Genomic DNA, 13490 nt, shown 5'->3' with positions numbered 1-13490 from the left:
TCAAGAATTACGAGATTATGTATGGGTGTCGGTTTTTCTCACATCCAAATTTTAATTCACGTTGATGGGCACATCAGTTTTCGATCGCCGAAATAAAAAAAAAATAGAGTGACTCGTTTAAAGAAATACTTCAAAAATCCAAACTAGATTTTGCATGAATCACAACCTCGAGGACCATATTGAGAAAAATAACGCAATTCGAGGACCGTATCTGCAATTTCCTTTCGAAGGGGGGCTAAATTGGAAAAGACAGAAAATTCCACATAAGGAAGAAAAGCTTCCTTCTTCACTTCGGGGATGTTCAGGAAACTGGAGCACACTTCTCCCCTGCTGCTGCTAGAGTCTCTCTCAAGAGTCCGTGGTAGAGATCGCCATGGCTCCTCCTCCCAGGGTCCTCATGGTGAGCTTCGAAGCGTGTGATCTCTCTCACCGTACGTACGCATGAAACCAAACGACATGGGTGCCCTGTACATGTCTCCGACGATGCCTTCTTCTCACCCGCTGGGCGCGGCTCTTTTTCTTCTTGAAAACTGCAGGTGGCGGAGAAGCCCAGCATCGCTCTCTCCATCGCTTCCGCCCTCACGCGGGGTCAGGTACGTTCTCGCTGCTTAACCCGTTGTTGGGTGTCGTGGGTTTCGTTTCCTTTCGGTTCTTAGATGGTGTCGTTGCGGTAAATGGAGTTTGATTCCGCTCGTTGTGGTTTACGTGGAGCGATGGTTTTGATTCATTACCGCTTCCTGTGAATTAGTTTCTTTCCCTATGACGGGTTCCCCCTAAAGTTTCGGGCCTACTTTGTCTGAATCCTGGATTTTTCGTTTCTTGGTGGGTTTGAGGGTGGTTCTAGATTGCGCTGTGGAATGATTGTTTTGTTTTTCCCATTCTTGGGTTTAAATATGCGCGTGTTACAGATGTCTACACGGAGAGGGAGCACCGACGTTCATGAGTTCGATGGGGCGTTTCTCGGGTTCAACGCGCACTATAAAGTGACTTCTGTTATTGGCCATGTTTTCAGGTGTCATTTACTTCCACTCTAGAATTTTGAACACGGTGCAAACGGCATTGATATCATTTCCGCAAGTGTTGGCCTTGACAATGGATCGATCACAGTCTGCAAGTCCCTACTTTGAACTCTAGGGTACTGATGAATGAGGTCGATTCAGAGTGAATTGGTTCTATTGATCGCACTTACACCGCCCTTCCTATTTCCCGCGAGATATTTTGAAGCATTCTTATATTTTCGGCACATTTGATGGTGTATTGTGTCTGAACACAATTGCTTGAATTTGAAAAGCTGCTAGTCTCGCACCTAACACCAGATCTTATATAGTGATACTATCACTAGCACTGGCAGTATTCGTTTCTTAAATTTTAGTTCTTTTGCATTACGTTCGGTTGGCATTGAAGCTCACAGAGGACTTTCTTTATGATTTCTTTCTTTGTGTGTTGAATCTAGTTTAGATTTCCCGACAACTTATCAAGACTGGACAGCCACCAATCCTCTGGATCTCTTTGAAGCTCCAACATTTAAGACAGAGACAAAACCAGAGGTATAACTGTTTTTTTTCTCTTCTTCAGTTTTTGATGGTTCTTTTTTCTTCATTTTTTTTTTCTCTTTTTTAACATCACTGCATGTTTATGTGCATATATTGTGGATCTAACTATGTTTGGTAAATTCTTTCATGGTTGAAGAGAATTTTGCTCTTGAGATTACCATAGGATATTGATTTTCAGATCTTTAAGATGTTTGACACTTTATACATTATAGTCGTCTTCCCCTTTTAGCGATTTATCACTTTGGGACATTCGAAAGCATGTGCAGTGCATAGTATGCCTGACTGGTTTTATAGGGGGGAGCTACCTTCGCGATTCATTTCGTTGCTGGTGTGGTGGTTGTTGGACATGATGAAGTTGTGCAGTAGGTCTATAGACTTAGGGAAAGGAACTTCTCATTTGGTGATGGTTGATTCTGCATACTTCTAGTAGCTCTATTTACAGGTAAGGTAAGCTTGGGATGCATGTAAAGATTATGGTATCTAGTTCCCCTTCTTTCCATCCTGGCAAGGTAATATCGTCGGACGGTCATAAAAGATGATTTCCGTTTTAGAAATCACCTACAATATAATGATTGAACCTTTGAAGCAGTGTTGGTAGTTACGAAATGCTTCTGATCATAATTTAACCATGAAGTAAATGCAGCTATCCTTCACTTAGGGATAGCTATCTCAGTATCTTCAAACTTCTTCTTTGGTTAATTGGTTTAGAAAGAAAGGAGCTAGAGAACTTGTGAAGGAAAAGTGTCTTATTTAAGCAGCTACTGAAAACTTAATCTTATCTGTTTCAATTAATTGTGGTGCATTGCCTCTAACTATGGCACATAATTGCCTCTTTGGAGAAACTTTTCTGCATTTGTTTTTTTGCAGTTCTCGGTTTCTGTTTTCTTCTAGGATGATGTTATGTCTTTTCTTGTGTTAAGGCTAATATTCGGAGGCATCTAAGTTACGAAGCTCTTGGTTGTGGTTACCTGGTGTTGTGGTTAGATTGTGACCGTGAAGGAGAAAACATATGCTTTGAAGGTAATTTTCCATGTTTTAAGCTGCATGATCCCTCGTCCTTTCATCTGAATGCTGAACAGTGATAGTGAAGAGGATTCTTGTGACATGCACTAATCCAAGGGCTTCAAGTAACTGCTTGCCTTTTCTAAGATAAAAGGTTCATCATTTTGCTGATTTCTGCTTCAAAGTGTTAGACGGCCAGACGACCTGGCCTTGTCTGCTAGATCTTAGAAACCTTTGTTGCCTTGCTTTTAAAATCAAGAAGGTAGACTTGAATGACCTGTGTTGTGCGTAAAAATACTTTTGTTTCCAAGCACGGTCCAGAGGGAAACATCTCTCTCTGGTCACATATTATCTCCCAATTTTCATTTTTTTGTTTGGGTGGGGGGGGGGGGGTTTTGAGGAGGGATGGTATGAAATTAGGTTCTCATGCTGTTTTCCCATAATATGCCAGGCAGTTTTTCCCTGGATTTGTGGAAAAGCCAAACTACAGTTTAGTGTTCCCTTCTTATTTTCCCTCTTCAACATAAATCCCAACATACTAAAGCAGCGTCAATTCTTTTACTTGTTTTTCTCAATTGTCCTCTTCACCTAAATTGTGAAACATAGTCTTGATCTCTTGTAGTATCTGTGGAATTCTTGTGAATGTCGTTAATTGTGGTAACTTAAGGATCCTGATTGGGAGATGTAGCCAGTAATAGATGTAGAAGATAAATAATTAGGATAGAAGAACAGGAATAAAGTGATTGTATTTTTTTAAATGCTGGAGTTTATTGTTGTTGGAAAAGGATTTAAGTGCGTTTTCCTGATTTAGGGCATCTTCTGTCTTTAAAAGTGATTTTGTTCTCCAGCAAGAATTCACGAGCTTTGGTTTATTTCATCTCTTTTTCCTGTTCCAGTTATGGAGTGCACTGGCTTTGGTCGAAACAAGGAACGTAGAAAAGTTTATCGTGCACGGTTTTCTGCTATCTCTGAGAAGGACATTTTGAAGTGTATGGACAACCTTGTTGAACCTAACAAGGATGAGGCATTGGCTGTGGATGCTCGTCAAGAGATAGATCTCAAAGTGGGCGTTGCATTTACACGATTCCAAACTGCTTATTTCCAGGGAAGATATGGGAATCTTGATGCCAGAGTTATTTCGTACTCTCTTTCTCTCTCTCTCTCTCTCTCTCTCTCTCCCCTCCCCTCATGACTGCCCTCTGTTTTTAATCTTTCTTTTCACTGATATATTTCTTTTTTTTAGTTTACAAATGCAAAGTGGACAGACATGATTATTAAGCGAAAATTACTTGAGAGATGTGTGGCTGTTGGGCTGTAGACTGATACTTCTTTACCTCTTTTGTTATTGGTTTGTTTTCACTATATGCATACAAATGAAGTGTGTCCATCTATGATCTACAAATGGTAGCTAATAGTTCATGACATCAATAATTTGTACTTCTGTTGTTAGATTTGGTGTCCCTTGTATCAACATCCTCATGTTGTGACAGAAATCAAGTTGAAATGTCATCTGAAGACCACTTATGTGTTGCATACTGTTAATCTATCATATAATTATGGCTATTGAGTTTGAGCAGCTCTTAATCACAGAAGGTGCTTGGCTCCTTCCATTGAGTCAAGTTTTTATACTTTATCAATTTGTGAACCCAATGAAGATCACTTGCCTAGAAGTACAAGTGATTGACACTAACTTCATTATTATCAATTTCACTGTTGCAGACTGCTTATCATTTTTGTAGTAGTTCTGTAAATTACCAACTGGTTCCTAAGTTTTTAAGGCATATATTATTTAATTTTCTTGCCTATTCAGCTTTGGGCCATGTCGGATTCTTTAACTTGTGTGTTTTTGGTTGTTCAGCTATGGGCCATGTCAAACTCCTACACTTGGGTTTTGTGTCCAACGGTATTTGCAACTTACGACATTTAAGCCAGAAAAGTTTTGGACCTTGCGCCCGTACATAATACATGATGGCTATGAAATTCAGCTGGAATGGGAACGTCAGAGGCTATTTGACTTAGATGTAAGGCAGCCCATAAGCAAAGTTTTGCAGTAGTAAATTTATACTTCAGTCAGAGTAGTATGGAAGAATTCTCTCTCGGTTTCTTGAAGATTTCGTGCTTCACTATTTTCTCTTTCCACATAACACAGGTTGCTACGATGCTCCATAAACTGGTTGTGGGTGATGGAATTTTAGAAGTCACTGACATATCTGAAAAACAGGAAAGCAAAAGTCGTCCTTCAGGTCTCAACACTGTGAATCTTCTGAAGGTATGCTAATCAATGTTAGAGATTGGTTTACCATGTTCTATACTCTTTAATGCTCGTTTGGACTCTTGGTATTTGATGTAACAACATCATGGGCCAGATATATATTGTTTCTTGTGATTGCAATGAATTCCATTTGCTGGTGGGATGGGTAAGAAAGCTATTTTGATAGTGCCAAGGAGATACTGACAATCTTACGGCATCTCAAAGAGTGTGATATTATGATATGTCTGAAGTATATATACTAGAATAAGTGGTAATAATAATTTTAAGAAACTGTAAATTAGTTATATTTCTATGGATGTGAAGCAAAGAGTTTTCTTAATTTTTGTAAGGTTTGTCATAGAATTGAGCACGTATGGAGAAAGGTTTTTACTTCTGCATATTATTATAACTTGTAATGTCATTTGAATGTGTATTGCTTCCTTGCAACATAAGTATAGATATCTACGTATGCTAAATCTTCAATATTTGTTGGAACTCAAATAAAATACAGGAGCATGTAGCTTGTGATGTTGATAAATTCCTACCCTCTTTTCTATGTTCAAGGATAATTTGGGAGGTGTTTGGAACAAAAAGATAAATAAGGAACGCAAGGAGGGACATTCCTGTCTTATTCTTGTTGGCATGTTAAGTATCAGGGAGATAGCTCATATGGTCATTTTTCAGTTTAGTTCCCAATCTTTAAAAATTGAGATTCTGCTTCCGGACCTTAATTTTCCGTGCAACTTTAGTTTCTAGCCCTCATTTGAGTTTGGGCATCTATGCTTGAACATGACCTGATTTTCAAGCTTATTGTTTATTCTCCGTTGGACTACATATATCAAATATATGATTTTCTTTCTATTTACTTTGGTCACTTGCAAACGTTGTGGCTTAATTCTCCTTGATGCAGAGGGGTTCAACAATTAAAATCATACAAAAACGAACTTAGGACTAAAAGATCGCTCTTTAAAATTATGAAGAAAAACTACATCAGTGGTCAAAGTTCAGGGATTGCAAGTGCAATTTTTACTTACAACTATTTCCTCCATTATTGCAAGTAGATGTGTCCCACTAAGCTGAGGAGGAGCAGTGAGATTTTGCCTGGCCTTACATAGGATACTTTCAAATTTTGAAGGTTCCATATCTGTGTGTGTGTCTATGTACATATATACGTGTAGTGCTTTTGTCATCATTGTTGCACCTGTCTGTTCATGCTGTTGAGCTATTTGCTGTCCTAAATTATGCATAGCCAAAGATATTTGTCATATCCTTGAGAAGTACATGACAATCTTTCTTAATTCATTAAAAAGGTTGCTTCTAGTGCACTGGGTTTTGGACCTCAAATGGCAATGCAATTAGCTGAGAGACTATATACTCAAGGTTTCATCAGGTGGTTCTTTGAGCTTTTCTTCTTCTTCTTTTTTTCCCAATAATTTTCCAGTATTTCTGTAATTTTGTCTCAATTATAGGCCTGCCATGCCTGTGTAATTCCTTCTTGATTTTTTTAATATAATTCATAGCATTAATCATTGATGAAAATTTCTTGTGAGGGGGCATTGAACTCTTTATTTCTAAACATCTTTCTTCTTGAATGATACTTTCAGCTGAGTAGGTTTGGTGTTAAAAGTATACCTGATTAAGTAGGTTTGGCTGCCTATTGATCCATCTATTAACTTGTGAATGCTAGTCAGGATGGAAAACTTTGACTTTTGGCCCATAAAACAGGCTCTCTTTGAATGAGATCTCAATTTCAGTGACGGTTTCATTAGATATCTTACAACTAGAATCATTCTTTTTTCCGATCCGGTTCCTCCACCACTGCGAACCCCAGTTAATTTCAAGCTTGGTACACTTTTTCGTTATTGGGAGGACCCAAGTACTCCCGTTGATATGGTCTTCAATCCATTAGGAGTACCCTCACGAATGAATGTGGGACAGATATTTGAATGCTCGCTCGGGTTAGCGGGGGATCTGCTAGATAGACAACACAATGCATAAAAAGAAATCTTTCTGTCCCTCATCAATAGGGAGCTAGAAGAAGCGAGCAGAATCCATTGAAAGTCCCGTCTGTCTCCTAGATCGAGTCATTAAAAAAGAAGCAAAGTGCATTAGTCACAGAGTGAAGCATAAGGATGAGTGAGCAAGCACAGAGCGAGCCATAGAATGAGCTAAGCCAACTCAAGAGAGAGCAAATCAGTGCGTAGATCCGGAGATTCCCGAATAGGTCAACCTTTTGAACTGCTGTTGCATCCATGGGCAGGCAAGAGACTGGGCAAGGGTTGCCTCGCCCGCGGCCAGGGTTATCCACATTTTCCTTTATTTGTTCGAAATTTTTTTGGAAACAATAGCCTTTATTATTCTTTTAACATCAAAAGTTAGTATTCTTTCTAATTTCAAATGGATAATCTAGCTATCCACGCACAGAGAGTACAGCCTACCCTGCTTCGTTTGACTTTAAAAGTGCTCTTGCTGCACAAGCAAATAATCCTACTTGGGGTAGCTATGTGGAGAGGCTTCTAGAAGACGGTTATCATAAGCCAAGGTCTGGAACAGATGCTGGTGATCATCCTCCTATAACTCCAGTAAACTCAGCGACAGAGGATGTGCTTGGAAATGATGCCTGGAGACTGTACCAGTACGTTTGCCAACACTTTCTGGGAAGCATCTCTTCTGACTGCAAGTACATTAGGTAAAACATTCATTCCCTGATCTTTAAGTTATCTTTCATCGTCTGGTAATATGTTTCGGTGGGGTCTTTCTTCTCTGGTTATCAAAATGGATTTAGAATGGGAGTACGGATTGTTGTTAGTTGAGGCAAAAGAAGATAATGTATGTAATGGGTGAGTGGTTGGGTTACTGTTTATGTCTACTTTCTGTTAGCCTTCATTTGAATCCCTTTGAAGAAAAATTGGATTGTTGGCTAGCCTATCAATAATTGCCTCTAATTTTTTTAATGAAGAGAGAGATGTAGCACGTACATTGGCTTGTTAGGTAATGGCTCTCCTTTTCTGTTTCCAGGACAAAAGTGAAATTTGCAATCCGAGGAGAATTATTCCATTGTATTGGACATCGTATAACAAACAAAGGTTTTACTTCTATCATGCCATGGCTGGCCATTAATGAAAAAAGTCTACCTCAATTCACGAAAGGCGAGAAGTTAGAAACTTCAAAAGTGGAGCTGCATGAGGTATTGTTTTGTGCCTGTAAAACATGTTGCCATCTCATATGCAGAAGCGTCATTTTGTCTGCCTGTGGTGTGGTTGATCAATACTTATTTCTGCCCATAATAGTTCTTTGGTCATAGAATTCTTGTGAGTACAGGCCAAGAAAAAAAAACCAGTATACTTGTGAGTAATGTAATGATGCTGGCATCTTCTTTCATGGGATTTAACTATAATGGATGGACGACTACTTTAGTCTCAATAAATTTCAGGTTGTTTAACAGTTGTCAGGTAGAAATGTCCATAGATAAGTCCAATTTGATTTTGGAGCTAGGTTTACTTGCTTTGAAACCCTTCTTGTCCAGGGTGTTGCTTTGCCAATTCAAGAGATCTCACTTACTATTGCTTCCTATTTCGTCCTCAACTAAAAAGAAAAGATTTTTCATATTCATAAAAGCACTGGAGAAATGTGGCATATACAATGTGGACTTGATGGTTTGGCTTTGCGATATAAGCAGACGTTAGGTTGGTGCCATTTTCTCTTCTCCTTTGTTAACAGTGTGTTAATGCTTGATTTTAAATTTATACAACAATCAGTAGTAAGCAATCAAAGCAACATCTATGTTGTGCTCCTAGTTCTACGAATTTTTAGATTACCAGATTTGAACGAGAGAATAAGTGGTTTAGTACTATTAACGAATCAATTAGGAGAATATGTTATATTCTTGTCATATGTCAACCTTTCTTGATGATAGGGGTCGATGCAAGATCAAGAATTGCGATGGTGGCAAATGTATGTTGTTCAACAATTAATTGGCAAATAGAAGTGGGATCTTGATTAGATCAAAGGATGAGTTAACTTCATTTCATGCATGGTTAATTATTTGAATAGGAATGTTTGGGTGAACAAGGCACCACTGAGAATGTCGACGCATCTTGTGTCTAAGTATGCAGACACGAACTGAAGCTTCAATAAGGTTGATGAGCTATTTTTTTCTGGGTTTTATTTCACTATTTCCCTTTTTTCTTTATTCTTTGTATGGAGTCACCGAATGATTGGCAAATTTTTAAGAAGAAACGGATGAAGTTATTCCATCAACTCCTTCAACTTATATAATCTATTTGCTCCTTCAAAGATGAGAACGTCTGAATATTTTTGTGAAAAGAAAGCACATTGAATTTACTGTTGTTTTTCTCCTCTGTTCTTGTTTTATGGTTTATTTTTTTTTTAGTTTTGTTGTTGGAGTAGCAAGGAGGCAAATAGTTAATCGTATTTCCCAGTATATTCAATGAGGCTGCACTGTTGCGGTAAAAATATGTTAGGCAGCGTTTTCAGCTAATTTTTGAGTCTATTAATTTTGTAAAGCGTGGTTTGTTTGTTATTGATGACCTTTGACTTCCTTTCTCATTTCAGGGGAATACAACTGCTCCTGATTATCTTAGTGAAAGTGAGCTGATTTCTTTGATGGAGAAGAATGGAATTGGAACTGATGCATCTATCTCTGTGCATATTAACAATATTTGCGAACGCAACTATGTACAAGTGGGTGATGTAGCATTCCATGTGTTCAGTGGTTCAGAATGTTTAAGTATCAGAGACAAAGAAAGTTTCCTTATTCACACGCAATCTACTTGCAGGTGCAGGCTGGAAGGAAGTTGGTTCCAACTGCCTTAGGTATTAGCTTAATAAGAGGCTATCAATCGATTGACGCTGATCTCTGTCTACCTGACATCCGCAGCTTCATCGAACAACAGATTACTCTTGTTGCGAAGGGTCAAGTGGATCATTCTCATGTTCTGTCTCATGTGCTTCAGCAGTTCAAGCAAAAATTCATATACTTTACTAAACAGGTTAGCATTCATTGGTTTTAATTGCTGCATCTTTTAATGAGTAAATTTCCAGAGAAGGGGCTCAAAATGATTTTATCTGTCATTCATGTGTTCACATGCCTCTTTGTCTAAGGTTGAAAGTAAACTTTTGTTAATATGCATCACTTTCTGTCTCCTTAGACTGGAGTTTGTTGCATTCTAATTGTTGGAATGTATAAATATTATATATAGTAAGCGTGTTCAAATCTAACCGATGAGCATTGTTTTCTTGAAGAATCAACTGAAATGCTGAAGACATATTATATTGATAATTTCAAGTATTACACGAATAAATTTATTGCACCCCCTAGGAGCACTTAAATTACCTTGAAAAAAAATGAGGAGAAATAAGCTTGGTAATGTTAAGTACAGATTCATGGATACATTCACATTACATCAGAGCAGCACAATCTTTGGAGGGCAATTGTTTTATCTATCTGGATATATTGTTAAGATTACTGCATGTCCGGAAAAGGGAATTTATTTACTTGGTTTTAATCTAAAATTGTTTCTTCCCCATGCATTTAATGAAAGTGTACTGATAGCAATATGTTTCTGAAAAGTGAAATATACGGCCTGTTTTAACAGGAAGTTTCAACTTTCATTAGAGATACGACAGGGGCACTTTAATTAAGACCTTACCATTTTATCATTCTTTCTTTGTGGTTGGTTCAGATTGGAAAAATGGACGTGTTGTTTGAAGCTCAATTTTCTCAACTTGCTGATTCAGGCCGCGCTCTCAGTAAATGTGGCAAGTGTCTCCGATATATGAAGTACATTTCTACTCGGCCACCACGTCTGTATTGTAATACATGTGAGGAGGTTTATCATCTTCCTCAAAACGGAACAATCAAGGTGAATCCTTCATCTTTTCATGTTAATTGCTTGGTTGAGCATGGGTATATTAAGTGGGCATTGGGCTGGAGTTCACTCTGTGAGCTGCTTTTCTGGGCTGTCGTGTATTGTCATGATATGGATTCTGTTTAACCTGCTTTAATGCGAAGCAGACTAGAATGTTTGAATTTGTGCTGACAAAAGCTTACAAAATGTGAATATCCATAGAGTATGAAACTCCTTATTCTCGTTTCATGCAACGTCTGTGTGAACTATTCTGATGTGCTCAACTTTGCTGATATTTATGTAGCATGGATTGCTCAGATCTCTGGACTTTCCCTATTCCTTACTTTTTATGCATTTGAAACTAAGTTGAGGAGCTCCCTTTGCCAACTGTACTGATGGAAGTTAAATTCTAATATCTACTGCAAATACTTCTTAGAAGTGGATACTTGCTTTTACAACTATGCCACAAGATGCTAGAAGGAAATTGCAGAACTTTGTATATCTCTAAGTAGACCTGTTATGCTTGTCTCAACGATGAACACTGATCAACTTTCTCATCAATCCCCTTGTTGCAGCTATACAAGGAGCTCAAATGTCCTTTGGACAGCTTTGAACTCTTGATCTTCTCCATGCCTGGTCCTGAAGGCAAATCATTCCCTCTCTGCCCATATTGTTACAACAGTCCACCCTTTGAAGGTATCGATATGCTTTTCGGTGCTGGCAGGATGGGTAACTCTAACAATCCTGGGAAAGGAGCCGGCATGCCATGCTTTCTCTGCCCCCACCCAACGTGTCGGCATTCTCTGATAACCCAAGGAGTATGTGCATGCCCGGAATGCAATGGTACCCTCGTACTAGACCCAATCGGTGCCCCGAATTGGAGGCTCTTCTGCAACATGTGCAACTGCCTTGTTCTTCTCCCGCAAGGTGCTCACAGGGTGTCGACTACTCCAGACCGGTGTCCCGACTGTGACTCGATGATCATAGAAGTGGATTTCAATAAGAAGGCAACGCCTTTAGAGGATGGGGCCACGCTGCATAAAGGTTGCATTCTGTGTGATGAGTTGCTTCATTCTCTTGTGGTGGTGAAGCACGGCAAGTCATTTTCTAGACGAGGTGCGAGAGGAAGGGGCCGAGGAATGGGAAGATCTGGGAGGGGTGCAGGCCGTGGCAGTTCGAAATTGGTCGATCCTAAGATGTCTTTTCGAGGTTTCTAATGGTTGTTTGTGACGGCACTAAGGAAATCTGATCGACAACAACCTTGATAAGCCATCCGGCTTTTACTTTCGTAGTTCCTTTTCTTTTAGTAGGATGTATCGAATGCATATTATGCATGGTTGCTAAATCATAGGTGAGCATTTTAACCGAGGACCAATTGAAGAATACGGATGTTCTGTGAATGTGTACATGTGAGTATTGTACAAGAGTGACGAATGATATGCGAAAAAATTGCGTTTTTGATGAAGATGTGAACGTTGTAATGAATGAGAACCAGTCATTTATTTAACTGACTTTTGGCAAATGACAACATCAACAATTAATAACAACAACAATAACGACAGGGGTAGTGATAGGCCTTTCTTTCTTTTAGTTTGACCATATTATGAGTGACATGCCATAAAACTTCTCTTTGGGGAAAATATATATGTATATTTTGGAAAACAATCAGGAGAGATTTCAAGGACTCGACCGCACATTTGACAGGCCAACGGTGTCTCTACCGCAAAATTTTTTTATTGCGAACTACCGAGCAATTTTGATCTATACAATTCCTAATATGGAGGATTAAGCTTTCTACTCTCTAGACTTTACCGACGTGTTTCGGGTCACTTTTCTTCTAGCACAGGGTTATAGAATAATACAAAGACAGCGAAGAGTATAAGAAAACATTTGGGTGATCACTCGAAACAGAGTTTCATTTTCGGTTTCAGAAAGGGGGACTTGTTATTGCAAGACAGCATCCTGTGCTCATAACACTCCGGTCTTGTCAACAAGAAGTCTAAAGAGCGGGTACCATAGGCTTGCAATTCTGAGTGGCAGTTTATACTGGTCAACCCTAGGCTCCTTGAAAAATCTTTAGTCCATTGCATGAATTTTGGAACTGTTTTTAACGTCATAAACAGAACATGCTCCTTTTCAGCTAGTGGTGGTGTTTCTTCTTTTGAAATTTAATTTTTTTCCCACCAATACATGCTCTCTGCTTTTACATATATGCACGGTAAGGAAAATACTGCATCTACCACCAAGTATGGTAACCTAGTGATATAGAGATCTAGGGTTTGAGCTTATTGCCAACGAATGTCTAGCCAGCTTGTGCGTAGAGCGCTTACTGCATCATCAGGAGAGATTTCCTCGCTCCGGCATTCTGGTGTTGCTGCAAAGACGAGCTCGTTAACCTTGAAAATTTAGGTCTCGGGAGGACCGATGAAGAAGTTATATCTCGAACCCGCTATTCTGTAAGGAGAGCGGAAGTCTTACTATAACAACCAGAGAGGAGAACTAGATCGATTGCTCCACTTCGTCATTTTAATCGTCATGAAAGAAAGGAGGATATTAGTTTCTATCAGAAGCATGCAGGTTTTAAGGGTGGTACGTATCGGCCCTACGTTAAGATCTACCTGTCATGTTGAATGTGTTATTGCTGATATATTCAGCTAATTCACACAAACTTCTAGTTTTTACAAAGAGAGATAGAATGAAACTGTCAAGTACAAGCAAAACAGGAACCTTTTAGAACTGCACACAAACGTGCAAAACTGATTTGTTCCACTTCCTAGAAAATAGCTAACAAACCAACTGCCTAACAAACAAACT

At 38.9% G+C, this 13490-nt stretch overlaps 1 protein-coding gene across 2 annotated transcripts; it reads left to right on the top strand.

Annotated features, from left to right (window-relative positions):
* Positions 1 to 262: 262 nt before the first annotated feature.
* Positions 263 to 12141, top strand: LOC115683445 (DNA topoisomerase 3-beta). Of its 2 annotated transcripts, XM_030607983.2 has the most exons (15): positions 263 to 400; positions 537 to 593; positions 909 to 1012; positions 1454 to 1547; positions 2474 to 2573; positions 3452 to 3695; positions 4414 to 4576; positions 4705 to 4824; positions 6117 to 6196; positions 7217 to 7495; positions 7825 to 7993; positions 9382 to 9510; positions 9606 to 9818; positions 10512 to 10691; positions 11252 to 12141. In XM_030607983.2, the coding sequence occupies exons 1-15, from the start codon at positions 374 to 376 to the stop codon at positions 11891 to 11893; spliced, it is 2601 nt and encodes an 866-aa protein (XP_030463843.1). In that variant the 5' UTR covers positions 263 to 373; the 3' UTR covers positions 11894 to 12141. The 2 variants fall into 2 exon arrangements, with proteins under 2 accessions (XP_030463843.1, XP_030463844.1); XM_030607984.2 differs by lacking the exon at positions 263 to 400 and having other exon boundaries at positions 567 to 593; positions 1459 to 1547.
* Positions 12142 to 13490: the final 1349 nt, after the last annotated feature.

This window comes from Syzygium oleosum, unplaced genomic scaffold (assembly GCF_021117445.2).
Source record: "Syzygium oleosum isolate NSW1041296 unplaced genomic scaffold, Sole_v2.1 Sole_v2.01, whole genome shotgun sequence".
NCBI classification, from domain to species: Eukaryota; Viridiplantae; Streptophyta; class Magnoliopsida; order Myrtales; family Myrtaceae; genus Syzygium; species Syzygium oleosum.
Note: the sequence above shows the minus strand (reverse complement) of the source record. Positions and strands in the feature narration are given on the sequence as shown.